Source organism: Notechis scutatus, chromosome 6, assembly GCF_049901735.1.
Source record: "Notechis scutatus isolate UNSWTSFEM ecotype Mainland chromosome 6, rNotScu1.2, whole genome shotgun sequence".
Taxonomy (NCBI): Eukaryota; Metazoa; Chordata; class Lepidosauria; order Squamata; family Elapidae; genus Notechis; species Notechis scutatus.
Genome location: NC_142014.1, coordinates 66,389,790 through 66,411,698, shown reverse-complemented (window position 1 = coordinate 66,411,698; position 21,909 = coordinate 66,389,790). Strand labels below are relative to the sequence as shown.

Genomic DNA, 21,909 nt, shown 5'->3' with positions numbered 1-21,909 from the left:
ACAAGATCCCCACCATCATTAAATAGGCTAGTCCTCATGCGACCCTGACAGAAGAACCTTTGACATAATAGTCATGAAACAGAAATCTATAACTTATATGAGTGTTCTTAGGAGGAAAAAAATCTATTTTGCCACAATTATTATGCAACTCTACTTTTAATGGGGAGGGGAATAGTGTAAAGCTAAGCTAGTGAACAGGAATTATAATTGATGTTGTAGGGAAAATGTAGTAGGAAATTCAAGGAAGAACATTCTGCCTGACATTTTACTGAGGCACAATTGAGGTAATTTTCACACAATTATATATAGTCTTTCTCCTGTTCATATAAGCAACAAAATAACTGAACAAGCAAGAATGTTTGCTTCAGTATCTAAGCAAATGTACATCAGAACATTTTTTGCTACAACAAAGTTACAATGTTTGAACCTTTAAAACTTATCTGTAATTATGCCATCTTTGCCTTCACAGTAAACATCCAAATTTAAAACCCTTCTGTTTTTGAGGGAGGCAGAAAGCCTTGGGTTTTTAAAGGCTGGAACAAGGTTTGGGATAGGATGAAATCTTCCCCTTTTCTGGCTTTGTTTCTAATTATAACTTTCTTGGCAGTGGTGATGAGCTCTAATAGCACCCATTTGTCTATGATAAACTCATCTGTAAAAAAATCAATACTCCATGCTAGTACCTGAAAACGACCCATCTTAAGAACTGCAACTCCCGAGGTGCTACTGCTCTCTGCATCCTGAGAACCTGAAACACCGAATGGAAAGAGAACGTGAGAATGAGATGCAGGTCTCTATCCCTTAACACTGGAAAATAAATTCTCCGAGAAAAGAAAAATCCATTGAAAACATATAATTATATCAAATTAAGTCAGTCAATGATGACATTATTGAACTCGATAAGCCAAGAATCAGACTTCATACAGCAGTTTGTTATGTTCCTGTGATCCATTATATCAAGTCTAACAAGCTTTTATTTGTGGACACCTTCTAATACTGCATGAACCTCAAAAATTTACAACTGGAGGATGATGAACGAATTGAGGGAGGTCACCCTTGTCCTGCCTGGACAAGCCAGACAGGGAGTCCGGTTCTGCATTTTCAAACAATGGTCTCTGTGGACGGATCAGAAAAGGCCAGCTGGCAGAGGTGACACTGCAAATGAAAGAGCTGCCCCTTTTGTACATATGTGCACCAATGTTGCTCTTAGATGCCCTTCTTTCTTTGCCACCTGCCTATCAGCAACACTAGCCACCACTCCCGCATCACCTCATCCAACCTCTTTCTCTGAAATCTGTTTGCTGTCTTTATACTCCTTCCCATTGGCTTTGCTCTGCTCACCCCAGCCAAAGGAAGAGGGATGCAGGGTAGTTGAGAGCGGAGTCACTTGGAGCTGTCCTGAATTCCCAGGCATCAGGCACAAGTATGAGAGAAACTTGGGGTCTCCTCTAATAGGACTTCTCCTTACCTAACCTATTAGCCAGGAGCTATCTCCAGATATGGAGCACTAATGATATATTGGCCTTTTCCCTTTCTGATGTTACTTTTCTCTCTTCTCAAGTCCCCATTATCCCGAATTGCTGGTTTGGGTTTCAAGGTACTTAATTTTCCCTACAGTATCTTATGAGATGGTTAAAACTGGGCCAAGGACCCTGAAGAGTGGATGGCAGTTTCTCATCTCTGCCATGGTTCAGCTGAAAGGGTCTAAAGATGCCTGTGGCAGGTTTCAAATACTCTTTCTATCACAACCAGGAGACATAGTGGGCACAGAATTGCCTTGTGCCTTATACTTCATGGCTCCCATTACAGGTTAAGTGCTAGGCCTGGCTCTCAGGCTGACTTGGTGTTGGCATGTGTGCCTATATGGAGTGGTTACTAAGAAGAGGAGGGAACCTATCCAGACTACTCCAGAGTCTAAGAACCCAGTTTAGCATATTAAGGAGTTATTAGCACAAATAATTCTTTGGATTCAATTCCAAAAACTTATTTTGAACCACATGGAATAAGAAAGCAGCATTTAAGAGTCTTTACTAAAACAGTCAGAATTGTTTTCAAGATTCTGCAGCTGCTTTAATGTATTTCTGTTAGCTACTGCATTTATGATCCCATGACCTTCAAAACATTTTTTCAGAACTGAATCCAAACCATCTACAAACACATAATTAAAGCAAAGAAGAAAAGCCTGCTATAAAATCACATTAAATTGAAAAATAATGCACTAATATAGCCATTTTAGCTACATATATATGCATTTTTCCTATCTATATTTAAATAGCTAGGTAACTTTTCATTCATTTATGTAAACAAATTCTAAAAGAAAATATTTTTGGAATTATAATCCTGTTACAAAGATTTCCAGTCCTATTACAAAACAATTCTAAATAAAACATTCAGTTTTAGCAATGGCAGAAAAATGCTTTCTACTTTCCAGAAATTGTAATAACCAGAGATACTTACCTGAATCTGTGGGTTGTTCTGAGGTGGATACCATTCCAGTAACTGCTGTAGTTGCCACAGGTGGCACAGACTATAAAAACACAGCAAAAAATTAATTTGCTATTTTTATTCTTTTGTAGGTTGAGGCAATCATCAATATATGACCATTTGAATGTCACAACAGTTTTTCTTAAGATGCAGATACAAAAGCAAAGTAGTTATGAATATCCACTGTAGCATGCTGACACCACTAGGAAACAGTGCTTGTTCAGGTAATTTCAATACTGAATGTTCCAGAATGTTTGATTGCTTATTAGTAACCTATGACTATCACTAAGTGTTGTATCTTATGATTCTTGATGAGTGTATTTTATTCTTTATGTACACTGAAAGCATATACACCAAAGACAAATTCCTTGTGTTTCTAATCACACTTGGCCAGTAAAGAATTCTATTCTATTCTATTCTATTCTATTATCTACTGTAAAAAAGATTCACACCCCTCATATTTGTCGAAGGGAAAAGAACTCTGAGCAGATGCTGGACTGCATCATTTTAGACACAGTTATGACATGAGACAGTTAAGATGATGCCTGAGGGCACCTCTCTTGATATTGACTAGGCTCCATGTACATCTGACTTTCATTTTTAAAATTAGAGGTGCATAACAACCCTGGAAGGAAAGTCAACAGGGCTGCAAATGGCATGCAAGAGGCCATATGTGGCCCATGAGCAATTCTAGAATATGAGCAAAATATAGCCAGCAAATCTGCTTAGCATTCTTAAATTTTCTGGAGAATTGGGATCAGGTCACAAGCATGTGAATATATTCAAGTTATTTTCAGTCAAAACCTACACATGCAGTTGTTGTAACCATCTCCGGACTCAGAGTTCTTCTCAACTGGGCATCTAGATCTTCCAGAGGTTGTTGGGACTATAAGAAGGAAGAAACAATTAGACTTTGTTCCTTAAAATCTCCCAGTACACACAACTTCTTTAATATTCAACAAACATCTGAACAGTCATATCTTTATATCCACAATACTATAGCTTATACTATAGCTATACTCAAAGGCATTTGACATATGTATGAAGTCTTTGCCCATAGCAACCTTACTTGAAAAATCTGGAAGTGTATTGCAACATTAAAACAGAATATAGGTGTATACTAACAAGTCTACTAAGCCACTCTTGTGACTGTTAAGATGCAAACCCCATGGGTCCTCTTTTTTTCTGAGCTGATATAAATATGCCTACCCACTCCTTTATATTTTTAATACTGCCATTTAGAAATTTCTCAACAACTATTCTTTTTGCATAATAAATGTGGGTTAAATACAAATTATCTATGACAAATGCACAAGTAAAATTACAATCACATCTACTGACCCATGCTTATTACATTAAGTAGTTAATGTAAATTGGTAATCCATGTGTACTCCAATGCCACCTATTTCCTTTGCACACTGGAAAATGCCTTAATGATTTAGTGGATTCTTAGGGCTCAATCGTTCAAAGGCCTATTAAGAAAGAATCTTAAGTCTAATTATTCAGAGCCCTATCCTCAATGTGCACAGCGAGGATTTCAAAATCCAGTAGAATTTACTACTATAGAATGCTGTCTGTTTAACAAACTAATACTTTTCATGTTATTTTTTATTGTTACTTGCAAGATCAAGTTTACATATAGATTTCCAGCATATCCAATTGTATTTGTAATCGTTCTAGGACTGTGTTATGAAGAACCAGTATTGAAAATATTAAAAGATAGGTAAAGACACTATATAAAATATAACAAACTGCACAATTCAGAGTTTAGCAGTTTATTTGTTTAAATAGTCCCAAGCAGGACTACATAATACCGATTCTCAGAAAGCCAGCATAGATTTAAGATTTGGTTTAACCATTACCTATATCTGGTTTAGCAAGAAGCAGCTGACGCATTAAAATTAACTTAAGAAATATTGCACATCTCAATCACAACACTGACAGTGTTTTCAATTCAAGAGGCTACATGCCAGATTTTTTAAAAGTATCTTGCAATATAACATTGCTTTTTATATTTATCTCTCTATGTGTTTTGGGTGTATGTGTGTGAGAGAGAGGAGGGAGGGAGGGAGATCTCCTGCCTTTCTTGTAAAAGCCGAAGCCACTTCCATAGGGATTGTCCTTATTTCTGTCAGTGCAGCAGCAACCACATGTGGTAGGTTGCTCTGAGTGTGTGACGGGCCCAAGGTGACTCAGTTGGTCTCTATTATTGAATGTGAACTTTAACCCTCTCTAGTTCTTGCCCAACATCTTAATCATGCTAACTCTAAAATGATATATCCACATAGTCCTCTCCAGCATTAGTTGTATGTAGATACAGTATCTAACAACAGTTTTCAGCAGATGAAAGTACATGTTCAACCTTGATTGGGATTCCAAATCTAAGTTAGGTTAGCGCTGGTTAGTACTTGGATGGGAGACAAGAACTGTACACTACACAGGAAAACCCAAAAGAATAACAAAGCAATGATAAACCACTTCTGCATCCCATCAGGATATCTGTGTGGACTCATTTATGATCTCTCCAATTCCTATAATCAGGATCCATAGAACTCAAAAGGCTCATACCATTATGCACTGATCAGCAGGCTTTGAAGATAATATTTCCTATTAAAACATTGCTTATAAGTGCCCCAAAGATTTCTAGCTGGCTATTTATCAAAAACAGGCACACTGTATTTACATCTCTCAATCCCCTGAAGCAGTCCCCATTACCAACTGAACATGAAGCACCAGGACTGTATTCGCTAGATGTACCTTTTTTTTTTTTAAGGGGGAAAATACATCTCACAAACTAATTACACATCAAACGTCAGAACACATTTAAAAGGAAATATGCACCAATAATATCAAGGAAGCTTAATATCTTTAAACCCATTAACAGAAAAGTTCAACAGCTATTTTGTATTGGGAGAGGGACTGAAAATAAAAATACCTTTAAATAAGAAGCCTCTCTATTATTAAGTGAGATTATGCAAGAAAAAGTTGCCCTGTTAAAAGAGGGTGTAGGAAGAACTATCATGCAATAGAGTTTAATTGAAGCATGCTCATTGAAAGAAAAAAAACAGGAGAAGCAGATAGCCATAGAGCACCTGAGTTAGTGTAGGTCCTGGAAAGGGTGGCAGCTGCTCACTGGGTGGAGCACCAGTTGGGAGTTCAGAACCTACTGGTAGTGCCTATGGATAGACATGAAATTAAAGTTCAGTGACAGAAGCAAAAAAAATTAAACTTCACATGGAACCAAAGTATTTCATTCTAGAGCCTTCAATAGTCAAAAGAACATCATTAACTTCAGTTATGATTAATTGCTGAAATTCTTTGTATCAGTAATACACAAAAAGTAAAACCTCAACAAAGAAAGTAACCATTTTCAGACCCCAAGCTTTGATCATAATAAGTGGAATGTGCATTCCTTTTGGGGGTGGGATGATAATCTGAAACATATTGGGCAGAATATATTTCATGAAAACATAGGTTATTTCTGTACAAATATGAGTTATTGACACTTCCCTTAAAAAAAGTCAAACTTTTTGTCTAAAACTGAGCAATTTCTATCACTTTAAAGGCATTTATTTTGCTTGGAACTTTACCATTCAGTTAAAAAAATAAACAAGCCATATTCATTTGTAGCTATCACCAGCTCATCAATGAAAGGCGAAAATCTCATTAGAGAGACCTTGGGTAAACTCTAACCCAAGCTAATTTGGACAAATTTTCCATGTGACAAAATGAACTCCAAATTGTTAATGCACACCACTAGTATTTTAATAAGAAGCACTGAGGGAATAGTTATTATTTTAAATCCCATCTGTATCTTACATGGGGTTTGAACATGTATTGTTTAGATAGACCTCTTTGGATAAGTAGTTGTTCATATGCTTAATTCAAAAACAAATACATTCAAAGCAAGATTAGCTAGAGTCAGGTTACAGCTGAAGGTTACAATTATTTGAACTGTTCATGAGATTGGCCTAGCTACCATGCAAATGAAGGAGAACATTAACAAATATGTTGAAGGAAACTATAAAATTGGTTGTTCTATTAAAAGATACTGGAGCATGCAAATTCAAGAGGGGAAAAGTGATGTTACCAACATTTGTTAAAACAGATGCACCCAAATATCAGCCTAACAAAAATGTTCTGGATAGTTCCATTATACATAATACCATAGCAGTGAGTCTGAAAAATGGAATGAAGAGTTTTGAACATCTCCCTCCAACTCCTCCATCAAAAATAGGTAGCTGTAAAAAACTTAGTCTGGAATTATACCTCATTATATCTCTTTTTTTTTAGAAAGAACATTAGAAGTTGTTACAATATATCTTTATATATGACAGTTTGGGGGAATGTTTAACTCTACATAAGAAAACACAAAGGTTATCATGAAGGAACCTTGTAAAAAAGAATGAGTTAATTTGATCTTCCTTTGTTTTCAAGAAACTTAAAAATAAACTCAAATCTCCATCCAAGTTTTTCCAAACTCCTGCAACCTGTTCGTTTTCCCCGTGTTCAACAGCATGAATGTTCTTTTTAATTTGGCAAAGAAATGTAGTTTATAATCTCTCCCACTAAATATTTAAATGAAGACAGCAATTACTCAGCTGTGTTTGCAGATCTTAAAGTGGTGATCTAGGGATTCACATGTATGGGGTATGTTCCTACAAAAACCAATATTCTGAAACATACTTTGGCTGAGTTTTTATTGGCAGAAAACTACCCTTCAAAAATAGACTGTGATGAAATGTTGTCCAGATTCCCAGGAGGAAGGGAATGCATTAGTCTGGCAAGATTTCTGTCTATAGGTAAGAAGCAATGAAAAAAATTGCTCAGAAAAATGTTAACATGTCTTCCTTGGTTATTGAAGCCTGACATAGACTCCATCCTGTTGCATTCAATTTCCTGGTAATTACTCAGTTCCAGGCCATTATAAATAAATGTGCCATTAGTAAGCACATTCAGCAGGGAAAGGGTCACATGAATGTACCTATGATCACTCAAAGAATTATAGCTATAGTACAGAGACCGGATTGGTTAGCAATGGCTGTTCTGGCATCATTAGGAGAACCCTGTAGGTCACATAGCAAGAACCTCAACTGACCCCGACTTACACAACTTCCTTCCAGTTATCCATTGACTTCACTTGTCAGCACCATCATAATTTCGGACAGTCACTGAACATGGAGCAAGGACATAGATTTTATTTATTTTTATCCCACCTTTATTATTTTCATAAATAACTCAAGGTGGTAAACATACTTAATACACCTTCCATCTCCTATTTTCCCCACAACAATAACCTTGTGAGTTGGGCTGAGGGAGAGTAACTGGTCTAAAGTCACCCAATTGGCTTTCATGTCTAAGACAGGATTAAAACTCATAGTCTCCTAGTTTGTAACCTGGTGCCTTAACCATTAGACTGGATTAGTTGAGGAGGCAGATATATGACTTTACAAAGTACACTGCTATGATCATATTCAGTCACCATAGTCTTAGCTCTCCATAAATTTATCGGGTTTAAAGCCATCCAAGTTGGTAGCTATCACAGTATTTTGTGGTAATTTATATAATATAATTATGGGTGGTATTGTGAAATACCTTTTACCCAAATTCCCTACCATTCCATTGAGTGAACCAAAATTTTATTAAAAATAGGTAAAAAAAAATCTCTATCCACCTCCTTTCACCTCACTCATAACTTTTGATATCTATTATTCCTCTTCTGCTTTGCTTTTCTAAGCAGACATACAGGAAGCACTAATATTTATAATATTTAGCAAAGAACTAAAATGACATTAAAAAACTTATAAAGGTTGAACAAAAAGATAGATAAATATTTAGCAGGCTTTTCATCTGACACGATTTAAAATGTTACGATAAAAATACTGGATTCCTTACCGATGCCCGGCTAAGAGGTGGTTTTGAAGGAGGCGTCCCAGGTTTAGTTGTTGCTGTGGCAGGACAGCACGTCACTGAGACAGAACTAATTGGGGTGCCTGCTTGTCCTGGAGTGGCAACTGGTGTCATGACAGGAAGACCTGTTGGACCAAGCACCAAACTTGCAGGTGGCATACTGGTACTTGTAATGGATACCACAGGCTTTGTGGGTGCAACAGTAGTACTTGGTAAGCCGGGAATGGCTGTGGCCTCCATTGCTAAGGATGTTTCCAGGGACACAGAGGGGTGAGCTGTTCCAATTCCACCATGTTCACTGAAGAGGGATCGTAGTTTTTCTTCCAGGGTTTTTATGTCATCTATGCCAGGTGCTTTGGGCTGGGTGTCAATATCCCCTTCTAGACAATGAGTATGGGGTTGATTGGGTAATGGAGCTGGTTGAGGCTGACTGTGTATTAAAGTCTGCTGGACAACAGGTATATTAGCTACTGGCTGTGCCAGTGGTAGGGCACCAGGCAAAGGGACCTGGGGTAATACTGGGGTAGAGGCTGCACCCAATGATGTTGCAAAGCTAGATGAGGTAACTATAGGTGGGACGGGTAATGGCTGTACCACAGATTGCTGGGAGCTGCTGCGAGATGTACCTGAGGCTCCTGTAGAGAGTATTGGTACAGAAACATGCACAGGTACTTCACCTGTATGGCACAACTGTGGATTTTCTGATGCCTGTTCACTTTCTGATCTTGGCTGCAACACACTAACCACTACCATTTTTGCTAGGCTGGGAACAGAAGTGCTGGTATTCAACTGAGAAGACTGTGAAACAACGTTCTGGGCCATAGATACAGGAACTGTTTGAGATGTTGTTGAAACAGCACTACCAACTTGCTGGGATGGCACTGATGGCGCCATAACACCTGATTCTGTAACACTGGGCCCTGTTGTTGCAGCTTGTGGCAACGTCAGAGAAGCAGGCGTGCTAATACTAGTAACAATTTCTCCAGTAGCAGAAGCTGCCTGGACTACAGTTGTTGATGAAAATGAAGGTGTGCTGACACTCAAAGCTACTCCACTGTTTAACTGTGACCCAGGCAATACTGGTGGTGGAGAGCTTGGGACTGACAATTCTTCACTCGCTGGAAGCCCCATTTCTGTGGACTGAGTTGCTGATAAAGAAATACTAATGGAGGGAGGGAGGGATGCAGAAGCAGCAGTTACAGTTGTAGATGGCAGCCCATTGGCACCTGAAGCTACAGTAGGAAAAGGAGGCACAGCTTGGTTAAAAACTGGGGGAGCTGTGCTAGGTCCTTCAGTGTGCTGCATATGCTTGAGATCTGAGAAAGCTTGTTGCAGACTGAGTGATGATGCAGAATGCGAGAGATTCATCCCAGGACCATGAGATGTGGAAGCAACTGAAAGAAAAAGACACAGTCGACATATTCAGGAAAATTTACCAAAGGATAATAATGGAATGCTAAATGCTAATGTAGTTTGCACTTCTATTGGTAGTCCTTATTTAACAACGGTATTTGGAATCAGAATTTCTGTTACTAAGCAATGAGGTCATCAAGCACAATGTGTGACTCTGCTTCTTAGTGACAGCAGTCCCTGCAGTCCTATTACCATTGTTCAGTGAATTATAGCATATCATTAAGCGAGGACTTGAGAAGACCACAACTTTCAGCTGGTTTCTCCATTGATTCTGCTTGTGAAAAGCCAGCAGGAAAGGTCAAAAATGATGGTCATGTGACATAGACACTGCAATGGCTGAAAATCCAGGTCGATTGCTGACCTTCCAAAGTATGATCACATGACCAATCGGGGTGCTGCCACAGAGGGGCTTCTGAAGACCGTTCATAAATTCAAACGGTCGCTGACCAAGTGGTCATTAACCAAGGACCACCTGTACCATCTTCCTAACAAGTGCAATAGCTTACAATATAAATTAATCAAATTCTAAAATCAATACTCTGTGTGTGTGTGTGTGTGTGTACACAGACATAGAAAGCAAATATAGCCTAAAGCAGGAGCATATGACACTAACAAAACCACTAAATACTATTACCAGTTCGCCCATGTTTTTAAAAGTTGGAAAACAGCTGAAAACTCATGAGATAATCGATATTTTAAATCTTTCCTATGATCTCATTTTGATTGTTTTTTAATTTTAAAATGTCATGTGATATCCTGAACATATAAACACAGTTGTTTGGGTTAGCTTTAGACAAGAAAGATTAAAACCCAATATAGATAAAAATGGCACATCACATGTCAATAGTCATACAAAGAGAATCCTTGAAGATGCTTTCAAACTCTAGATATCTGGTGAAAGATGGACGTTTAGGTCAGGGTAATTTACACCATTTTTAATTAAAACAAACCCAATTAAACCAAGCCTACGCCTGAAAGCAATACGAACAAACATTTTGTGCAGGAATACTATTTAACTTACCCGAATCGAAAAACTCATATTCTGATGGAATGGAAGTGAAAAATTTCTGTTCTCGCAGTCTACTTTCTGGTACAGGACTGACAATAAATCTTCTTCCAGCAGAGTGGACTACCTCAGTAAATGAATTAGGAGGTACACCTAAAATAAGAAGAAAGAAACTGTTTATAGTTGTGCAATTACATGCAATCCAATTTCTAATTCAATGCAAAGTTCGTACATTCTACTACATGTAGTCCTCATGTATGATGACAAATTGGGACTAGCATTGTCACTGCTAAGCGATGCAATCATAAAACATGACATCCTGTGAGAGCACCACTAAGTGATGACGATCTTGGCAGTCCTAATCATCACTGTAACCCCATGACACGTGGGGTCATTAAGCAGGAGGTAATGGGAGTGCTAAGTAAGAAGGATAGGGCTGCTATGAGGAAGTATCACTGGTGGGCGGGTGGCTGATGCTGTTAATGTACCAACTAGGGAGCCAGGGGAAAACAGGTTGTTGTGCCTGTGAGCACAAGGAGGCCAGGGAAGCTTACCGGAGTAAAATTCCCTGCCAGCTTCCCATTGGTTTTGATTGTGGGAAGCTGGCAGGGAAGATCAAAAATCGTGACCAACTGCTGGAACAGCTGGAACTTTGAGGACTGGTTTTAAGTACCATTCGTTGCAACCTCAAACGGTAGCTGAATGAGCAGGCAATAAGAAAAGACTCTGAAATAGGTGGCTGAAACTTTACCAATAGGTGGTTGAAATCAAAATCACCAATGCCAAATCATAGTAGAATTTAAATGATATTTGCCTATTTTTTGTGGCATGGAAGAAACAGGATCTGGTTGCTTGAAGTCTCCATCCAATTTCTGTAACAAAGGAAAATCTCAGAATTATAGCCATAACAATTAGGCTAAAGTGTGTGCGTGTGTTTTATTTCTATCTCACCTTTCTCTATTTAATTCAAGATGGTATATATAATGCTCCTATCTCCAATTTTCCCTAGAACAACAGCCTGTGTGGGGGTTGGGCTGAAAGAAAGTGACTGGCCCAAAGACAGCTGGCCTTCATTCCTAAAGAAGAACTAAAACTTACAATCCAACAAATTATCCACTAAAAAAGACTTTCCATTTTCCAGCTACTCATAAGATACATTACTTCAGAACAGAAACTCTGCTCACTGAAATATGTTTAAGTTCAATTGTAAATTGTAAATTTGATATTTTGGTGTCTTGCTTTTAAGTGTTGTCAAATCTACAAAACTGTATCTTTAGATTTATTTATTAAATCTATATAATGCCCAGCTTGCTGTTCTGGACAACTCAAGTGCAGGTGAAAATTATTGATTTTAATACATACTAAAATCATCTAATCATTGAAAGTTGGACATAAGAAAAACATTTCTCAAATGCTTCATATTTCAAAGCTATTTTAGTTTCCTCACTGGCCTTCTCCCATGGCACTTAATTTGCCTTTTCAGTTTGTAACATGGACAGTAAATAAAATGAAATGGCCATTCAGTAAGTTGGAACAATAGAAAATGAGATGGAGGGAGGGACATTCAATCATCTTTTCTAAAAGACTGGTAGGTTCCATTACATTTCTCTTTTTCCTTAATTGCTTACAGATGGGCACTTTAAGACACATTATTTAACCTTAAGATACACTAAATTTGTAGTCCTTTTTTCTTCCTCATAATTTCCCCTTTCTGTGTCAGTGTTTCTCACCCTTCAGAAATTTAAAATGTATGGACTGCACCCTAGCTGGAAATTCTGAAAGTTGAAGTCTACATACTTCTAAACTACAGGCAACTTGCCACTGATTGCCATACTTATGCCCACATTCCTGTCTCTGGAAACTAAGCAAAAGACCTTAAGGAAAGGAAGGAAATAAAACCTACAATAAAGGGATATAAAATGGACAATACTGCTGAGAGAGAGAGAAAAAAGGACCCACAATTATTCATATGATGGTTCAATTTCAGATTATAAATATCTTTTGCTAAGATTGCTTTGCAAAAACAAAAAGAATAGGATTTTTTTTTAAGATAAATGCTAGACCCATACCTGCTTCTGCATACCATCCATACTTTGATCACCTTCTGCCTCCATACTGGGATCTTCATTGAGCATTTCATCTGCCTTTTCTATAATATCTCGAACCTGCTCAACAAATGAATCTCTCTCTATTGCTAATATGAATTCATTTTGCACCTGCATATAAAATTGGAATTACAGTAATTATAGAATTGCTACAGGGTGATCTTCTGGAGCAAACAGCAACACTCTCCTTGAAAACCTATAAAATTCTAGGAATTTTAGCATTCTAGGAAACACACTTTCTTCATTTATCTTCTAGCCAAAAAAATGGCAAGTGATTTTCAAATGGACAAATGTGAGCTGAATTGAGTATTAACAGAACTGTAATTCTGGACAGTAAATACCCAGACAACTACTGTATTGAGTTGGCAACAGTTTTCTGTATCACCTTGCCATCCATTTGTGATCACGTGGATGTCTGCAGCTCAGTGGCAGCCCTAGAGCCAGATACATCTATATTTGGCATAGAGATTCTCAATTGTCACTTTTCATTGCTTACCATAAATCACTATTTTAATTTCTTCTCCTTTAAGGATTAACATGTTTTAAAAAAGGAAAAGCAATACAAACACATTAAACATTTATTATAAATGATGCTATACCTTTTTGCAAACACATACTAGTAATGGGGGGGGGGGGCTTGTCACCAAACTAAAACTACTTAGTAACATCTGATTTCAGAATTTCAAACAGTAGCTGTTAAAGCAGCTGTTTGCCAAATAAATGATAATTTAGGGGGAGAAGGCAATAATCCCTGCAATCCAAATTTTGATTTAACCATTTTAATACAAAGAAGCTGAATGTTCAGCAGAAAGTAGAAACTGCAATTGTCTCGGAAGTAGAGGAGGAAATGTACCAAAATTAAAATTAAAATTTTGGAGACAGTAATCTGATAGGGTAGGTTACTAAAACTAATGCTGCTAACAGTGAACTAAGTCCTCATATGAACTATTTTACCATTATAGAAGCGATTTCCTCTGGATTGTCACCATCCAAGTCAAATTTGAACGTAACCATTTTTCTGTTGTGTGTTTCTAGCTGACATTCCACAACCCGATCACCTTTATTTGAAACCTGGAAAAACAGAATGGTTTTCAAAATGCAAATTGAATACAGAAGATCAACTACAGATATGCTGAGCTCAGTTATCTAGTGCAGTATTTATTAACCAATGGTGTCCAGTAGTCGTCTAAATGGGACAAAATTCCTCTTTCTAGCTCAGAAAGTAATGTGTAGGAGAGAAGCAGAGCCACCAGTCTAAAGTGTGTTAAGAAAAAGAAAATGAACATTCTAACACAGGGGTGTCAAACTCAAGGCCCAGGGGCTGGATCTGGCCCGCAGGGTGTTTAGATCTGGCCCGCAGGGCTGCCCTGGAAACAGCAAAGGACTGGCCTGTGGAGCCGCCCTCACAAGCTCAGTTTTTGCTGGCAGAGAGTTGCAGGAGGCCGTTGCAGCCAAAAACGGAGCTCGGGAGCCCGTTTTCACTGGCAGAGCAGTCAGGCCACCACAGGCGCCGCCAACATGAATGACGTTGATCTGGCCATGCCCACCTTGGCCACACATATCTCCTCCCCCAGAAGTCAAACACAACCCTGATGTGGCCCTCAATGAAACCGAGTTTGACACCCCTGCTCTAACAAAACAAGAAGCCTACAGGAGATTTAGGTTTGAGAGCAAAGACAAAGTAGCATTTCATGCACACATTAATTGGGCAACAATTAAGGGGAAATCTGCCTACATAGTGACAAATAATTATTTTCACTAATTATTTTACAATGATAGCAACACTACAATTGTATATATTTGTAAATCTTACAATAAGTCATAAAATATATTAATAGGATACCTCTAAATCTCACCCTCCCCTACCCCTTTGGAAAAAGTGAGCTTTTGATTTCTATCTTGGTAGGAACCAGCTTCTTTGACAGAGTAATCCCAAACTACTTAGTACTATATTTTAATCAATACAATATGTATTACACAAACAGGTAACTCACATTAAGAATTCTCAGTTTGGGACGTGTAGATTTCTCATGTCGAGAACGGCTGCGTACTGATTTACGATAATGCCGCTTTGTAGTCCTCCCTTCGTGTCTACCACTAGATGCTGAAACACTTTCATTGCAATCACTTAAGCCTGAAGCAACATCTGAATGAGCACTAAAACAAAAAGAAAAAAATAATAATGTTAGCAATGTTTTCCATTTCACAAATGAAATTGGTTTTGCAGGTCTTATTTTCTTTGTTTTAGGTAGTTATGGTAGGGATATACTTTCTCAGCAAGGCAAATAACCAAACAATTGAAAAATTTTATTGTCATATATATAACTACAGTATTCATACTTTTGGGGGGTGGGGGGGAGAGAATCCCTTGAGATTTTTGTATTTCATACTGAATAAAACAGAAAATGTTCTGAATATTTAACCAAAAATAATAATGAGAAATCCTGAGAAATGTATATTTGCCTTCATTCAATAAAGAAGCTATTTTGAATAACTTAGAATTTGAAACCTCAACGTTATTATCAACACGGGTTCCTCTGAGCCTAAACATATGATTTTTATAGCTGCCATTTTCTCCAACCATCTTTCTTCCTTGCTCCGTCAGTCCTAGCCAAGAGCATTAGGGACAGAACTAATACCTTCAATGTCAACTTAGAAGCATATTTAAAAAGGGGAAAAAAAACAAACCCTGAAGCTAACCATGACTCAGAAATTAACAAACCAATAAGGACGCTTAGAACAGACTGGAACGGCCTAATTTTATTTTACATTTAGAACAAAATCAGAATGTTTTGTTCCAGGACTAGGACGAAAACTCAGGAGGTGGGAGTTTTGTTTAAAGAACAGAATAGCATGCACCAAAAATGAATTATCCACAACAGCCCAATAAATTATAAATACTATGCAGTTTTCTACTGTATGATATCATCTACTTTAAGAAAGCTTCATCTGCTTCAAGAGTAACAGGAAAGTTATTATTAGGTGATTATGCTGAATATATTGGGTTCCTGCATGCTCTAAATATCTCAGAAAATTGATTCCAAATTGAAAAACACAGTTTTAGCTTACATGCAAAATTAACTAAAAACACTGTCAAACCCGAGCATAAGAAAATCAGATTCTTTGCTATCGCAACTGTCTTTCAAAAGCAGTAGCTTACTATTTACCTGTCTATTGAAGAAACTAATGGAGTTGGTTGTGAAGGTTGCTGCTGTATTGAAGGCTGAGGCTCTGGGGGTGCAATCTGCGTGATTCCGGGAGTTGTACCCTGCAATGAGAAAAATGAACATTCAGTTACCTTCTTAAATGATTTCTTTTAATTTGATATCATAGTCCAATCATCTATGCAACTAGAAGCTTTTGAAAAGCTTTCTAAAGCATCTAAGTGAATTCAAACTGTTAACTTTCAGAGGGTTTCTCGTGCAAATTCAAGAAGTCAACCATGAGATTAATGTGACATCAAAGCTTGCCATGCAACCAGAAATCTTACTTAGCAGAATGTGCAAAAGAAAAGCCAATGAAGAATGCAGGGCTAATTCAAATCTCTTCCATTAATAACAGGGCTGCAGAGAAGAGTTCTGAGGAAAGTTTTTTTTCTTTCCAGGTACTACTGAGAATCTGTATCTTATTTAAAGGGCATTACTAGCCAGGAGAGAAGTACTAGCAAGTAATTTGCATCTGGGAGGCCCACTCACTTCCCAACAGCACAGCCAGGGGCAACAAGGTTTCCACATTGGCATCACATTCTGCTGTAAGAGAAATTCATTTGAAAGTTAACATACAATATTAGCTGGAATCTGAAAACGGGACCGGATCTATAACTGATGCTTTGAAATTTCGTTTCTAAAGCACATTCCCAACAACATGCAGTTCATCCATTTACCTCTAATGCTGTCTGCTGGGTGGAAGCAGACTGGGGCACTTGAACCTGTCCTCCTAGACTGCCCAAAGAAACTAAAACATTCTGCTCCATGTAAGGATGCCCTACCGCAGCAAGATAGCTTGGCTGAGCCAATGCTTCTGTGGGTAAAGGAGGGGACAATACTGCAGAAGGAAGGCAAGCAGAAGCCACAGAAGAGGAAGCAATATTTGAGTCTCCAATATACTGTGCTGGTAGCCGAGATGGGAAGCCCTGTGACAAATGAGGAAGCCATGTTAGCTTATTTTAGTGTGATTGGTATGAAACAGTATGAAATAGACAAGAAAGGAGAAATTGCAAGCCAGGTTGTTAAAAGTGTGTTTTTTGCCCAACCACCAATTTAGACTTAAGTCTTATTTCAGAAGCTCCAGAGCATATAGCCTTAGGGACAACTTTACCTTCCAAGCCATCATGCAGCCTATATCTCTAGCAAGCAACTACTCTTCTTTGAAAGAAGAGCTTTCAGCTGCAAACACTTCAACGTCAAGGTGAACTATGCTACTCATGGTAAAGTTAAAAACAAAAACAAAAACTTCTATATTTCATCTGATCCCTCTTCCCAGTTGTTGTTTTTTAAATTCTAGAGGTGTGTTTGGCAAAATATAAAGCAAACTGTATTTTCATATTCTAAAATTAGAGAGAATATGCTGAGCATATGTTCACAATGTAAAAAGCAACAGAGAACATTACAGAACAAAAAAAACCAACCAAACAAAAGTATCTTGTCTGTTCTCCCAGTAGATCATACCTTCCAGTTTAGGAGGTGAAAACTGAATAGCCAATTTTTTTTAAAAAAAATATCTTAGTAACTTGTCACTTTCTTCAAGCAATTCTAAGGAAGCATCTGAATTATTATACATCCCTTCTTATATTTAAGCATGAGATAATACATGGAATTTAAATAGTAATTTTAACTTTTTTAGACTTTAGTAACCGCCTTTGCGCTATTAACTAATAGATGCTACTTTTTAAAATAAAACCATCACTGCTTTTTTTAAAACAAAGGGTCCAGTTTTTAGACAGTTTTTAGCTTTAAATCAGAAGATTCCCATGTATGCTGATAAGCTATCTTTTCCTATTTATTCTTCCATGTAAAGCAGAGCTCTGATACTCAAAATTTTTCATGGGAATTAAAACATTGGGGAACCGATGAGATTACAGAGTGGGACTTTTGCTTGACTCTCAAAATACCTGGTACAAAGCATCTGTAGCTGGAAGTGGAACTTCAGCAGTTTGTCCCAGAGTAGAAGGCAATCCCATGGATTGAACACCTGGCTGAAGAAGCTGTGGGAGCACCTGGCTGGACAGCTGAGCCACTGGTTGCAAGAGAGTTGGAAGCTGGCTAGGGACAACAGTTGATCCCACAGGAATAGCAGTTGCTGCAGCAGATGTAGCCAGAGTTAGCAATGGCTGGTTAATGCCAGCTGCCATAGAAATGGATAGAGATGGGAAGCACGGCTGAGCCACAGACACATGAGGTGCTGGCATGGGCATCTGAGAAGCTGAGAACTGTGGAAGAAGTGGTGGTTGTATGGGCTGTCCCACTGGGAGGAAATGAGACATGACTGGGCCAGCTGAAGACTGAGCAAGGGAAGGTGCTCCCATAGGTGACTGTGATTCACCCTGGATGATCGGCACTGTTTGGGAAACAGGAAGCTGGGGAGGTAAAGAAAAATAGAAATAGGGTTTTAAGAAGCAGGGTTGCAGGAAGCATGTTCTTACTGCATTAGTCCAAGAAAGAAAAAAATGTAACATTTTACTGAGTAAGAGAGCATAAAAATATATTTGGTAAAACTAGCAGGAAGGTTTCTTAGCCAAGATTAAAGAAGAAGAAAAGGTATATAGGAAAGAGCATTTTTAAAGAATGTTCAGTATTAGATTATTGGTAATACTCTCGAAATTATACATACCAACGGCACTCTACTTTTTTCAAAAACCAGCCTATTACATAATTTTAGATCATGTCCAAACTCATGCAGGCAAGTCTTTCCCTTTCATTGACTTCATTATTAACACATCTTAATTATATTTTTCCACACAATATATATCCTGCTAGTCTGTGTTTTTTTTTATTCACATGAAAGTAAAAATCTAAACTTTAGATAGCCTAGAGCAGGGGTCTCCAACCTTGGCCACTTTAAGCCTGGAGGACTTTAACTCCCAGAATACCCCAGCTAGCTTTACTTTGCTTGTGTCCCCAGCAGGTACCTGAGGCATAGGCATTACTTGTGCTTGTTGTGTTACTGGTTGTAACGGAGCAGCTCCAGTGGAAGCTGATGGCTGTGGAACTTGGTATTGCCCAGACTGCTGAGAGGTGGTTGGCTGTTGGGTAGTCTGAAATGAAGAAATGGGAGGGGAAAAGAATGAACTCAGAAATATTTCATTTTAAAAAAATACCCAGTTTGGAATAGGTCTGCCTTCTGTAAGCATGGGTTCTATGAACAAGAATCATACTGACACTAAAATAAAATGAGCAAGTTGTAGTTTTCAAATCCTGTTGGGCTACAACCACAATCAGCCCAAGCCAGCCCCTTCAACATTGGGGATATTTAGAATTATAAATCAACTTTTATAGGCAACAGTATTCTAAAATACTGTGTATAAGTTAGATAGCTATACAATTTGTTTAATTAACCAATCAATTTTATTCAAACACTTACATTCATAGCCAAATAGATATGGAGGAAAAGGCCCTCCTTTTTCAATTTAAGAGCAGGTTTTACCAGCTTTTGATTTAGCTGAAATCAATTGTTCTTCTTAGTATACAGTATACAGTTGTTTTTGCTTGCTAGCTCTTGCAGTAAAACTACCAATGCATGATGCAATGAAGGGTTTTATTTGCAAACCTGTTGAGGTAATTCCCCGTTAGGAGAATGAGCGCATACAGGGAGACGTATTTGAGAGTAGTGTTTGAATAATACATACATAGTACACTGATACACTGTACAGTAAATGTAGGTTTTTACTTCGAGAAAGTTTAAGCAAAGTTCAAGATAAGCAGTCCAAAAGTCATTCACAGGTAAATCAGTCAGTTTTTCAATCCAGGGATCATCCAAATATCAAATTCCAGTATCATAAACAGTTCAGTATCAGACTTACATAAAATCCAGTAATATCAGTCAGTTTAGGAAAAATGGAGAAACGGCAATACTTTCCAACAGAAGGAAACAGAGACTTACTCACACTTTCTTCTGAGGCTCAGACTAAGACAAACCAGGTTTCTGGCTCCATCTTATGGCCGTTTGAGTAACCACACCCAATTGCAGTTTTAGCATGCTCTTAAAGAGACAGTATTAAAATGTCTATCCTGGTTTATATATTTCTAACCCAAATAGCTGTTAGGTGACTCATATTCCTAACAAAACCTGATGCTAATTAGGAGTGAAAATGCTGAGAAAGCATGATTGGTCCAACTCACCATGTTGGCTTCTATGCCTAAGGAAAATGAAAAGACTCAAGCAACAGTGGAGTTAAATGGAAAATATGTCTGCATCAATAGCAGAAAAATGCGTAAAACCTAGAATGTCTGGTTGTTACATCAGACCAGTTGCTAAATTTATAGTATTTCCATACATATATAAAATTTTTGAATCTCAAGCATCAATCCAGAGGAAAAACACCAAAAATGCTATGAAAATACTTTGAAGGATGTCACTCAATCTACAAAGTGATACAGCTAACAATCATTCATTATTACCAGTTGATTTTGCTGCAAAAGCTGTGATGATGTGCTCACTGATGATTCATTTGAGGATGGCTGCCCTTGCATCTGCATAGAAGGGAAAGAGAATCAGAATTAGACTATTCATCAATTTCTGTATTGGGAGCAATGAAACAAGAATGACCTAAAGTAATAATTGCCCTGAAATGGAAAAGCATTTTATTTTAATCAATTAGGACTGTGCAGTAATCCCAATTGTCTAAAAGGGACTTCACAGTGTACCCATCTGCAACACTTAAAAAGCAGTTGCATTTTTCTAGTAATCAAACTCAGTTACTAGTATTATAAGAATACAATATATGTTTGTGAGTGTCTGTGTCTGTGTGGGGGTGTTAATAAAAAAAACAACCACCCCAAAAGAGCCTGTGCTAGAAATAGATACACACAATTTCTACAGGAAAAATGCTACTGGTCTTTATTTTAAAAGTTTAAATTTCCTTCAGTTTTTCAAAGATTTATATCAACCTAATCTGTCACTCAAGAAAACAAAATGCTGAACTATACTTAGGTGAAATAATGTTATTTTCTAGCCAGATCTAAACAAATCCAAGAACCTTATTAGAAATTTCTCAAAAATGCTGTAAGAATCTGCTGTTTTTTCAGAAAAAGCACCCAAAGCCAATGGTTAGTCATTTCAAATTTTGAATGAGTAAAGCAAGCAAAATCAAAACAACACAGTTATGAATGGATGTAAAACTGGAATGGCAATGACCACCTTTTGCAATCATTCCCATATAATGAAATGTGTATTATGTATTGGACTATATCTCAATATATAATGAAAAACAAATGTTTTCAAGGAAGTAAAAAACAGAATTTAGGTTTGCAATACAAAAGTGGCAAGAGAGAAAAGGGTTGGAGAACAATACAAAAGAAGTGGATATTTTTTAGTTAATCTGAAAATATAGGAATATACGATAAGAATTTCTTATTAAATAAGCATACAGTATTCAAAGCTTCATGTTAAGAGGGAAATAGGGAACACAGTTCTGGAGTCATCCTGAGGGGAAAAATACTATTTCTTGAAATGTCTTGCAATATATGCCCTGATAATTATGTGACCATCTTGAAATATTCAGTGTACAAGTTGATTAACTGTTTATATTTTCATTTCATTTTCCAAGATTCTTAAAACATGCCCCTTCCCCCCATCACAGACCTTATTAGAATCACAAGAAATAGCAATCAATGGTACAAAGTGTTTAGATAGGGACAGATGTTTTGGGGCCAAGGTACAAGTTTGAGTGTGCAACTTAAATATACAAATATATTACATGTATTTATATTGGCTGTAACCACATAGCAGTTTGCAAGGTAGTCTTACATTAGAACAGTATTTCTCAACCTTGGC

General features: G+C 37.6%; 1 protein-coding gene across 1 annotated transcript in view; it reads right to left on the bottom strand.

Annotated features, from left to right (window-relative positions):
• WNK1 (WNK lysine deficient protein kinase 1) overlaps positions 1-21,909 on the bottom strand; it is a 119,953-nt gene that overhangs the window by 17,124 nt on the left and 80,920 nt on the right. Inside the window, 15 exon segments of the mRNA XM_087968580.1 lie at positions 684-748; positions 2,458-2,527; positions 3,293-3,370; positions 5,577-5,660; positions 8,380-9,788; positions 10,829-10,966; positions 11,628-11,685; positions 12,883-13,029; positions 13,873-13,989; positions 14,913-15,075; positions 16,086-16,186; positions 16,802-17,050; positions 18,029-18,493; positions 19,046-19,171; positions 20,535-20,606. Coding sequence (XP_087824706.1) covers positions 684-748; positions 2,458-2,527; positions 3,293-3,370; positions 5,577-5,660; positions 8,380-9,788; positions 10,829-10,966; positions 11,628-11,685; positions 12,883-13,029; positions 13,873-13,989; positions 14,913-15,075; positions 16,086-16,186; positions 16,802-17,050; positions 18,029-18,493; positions 19,046-19,171; positions 20,535-20,606 — 3,342 coding nt within the window.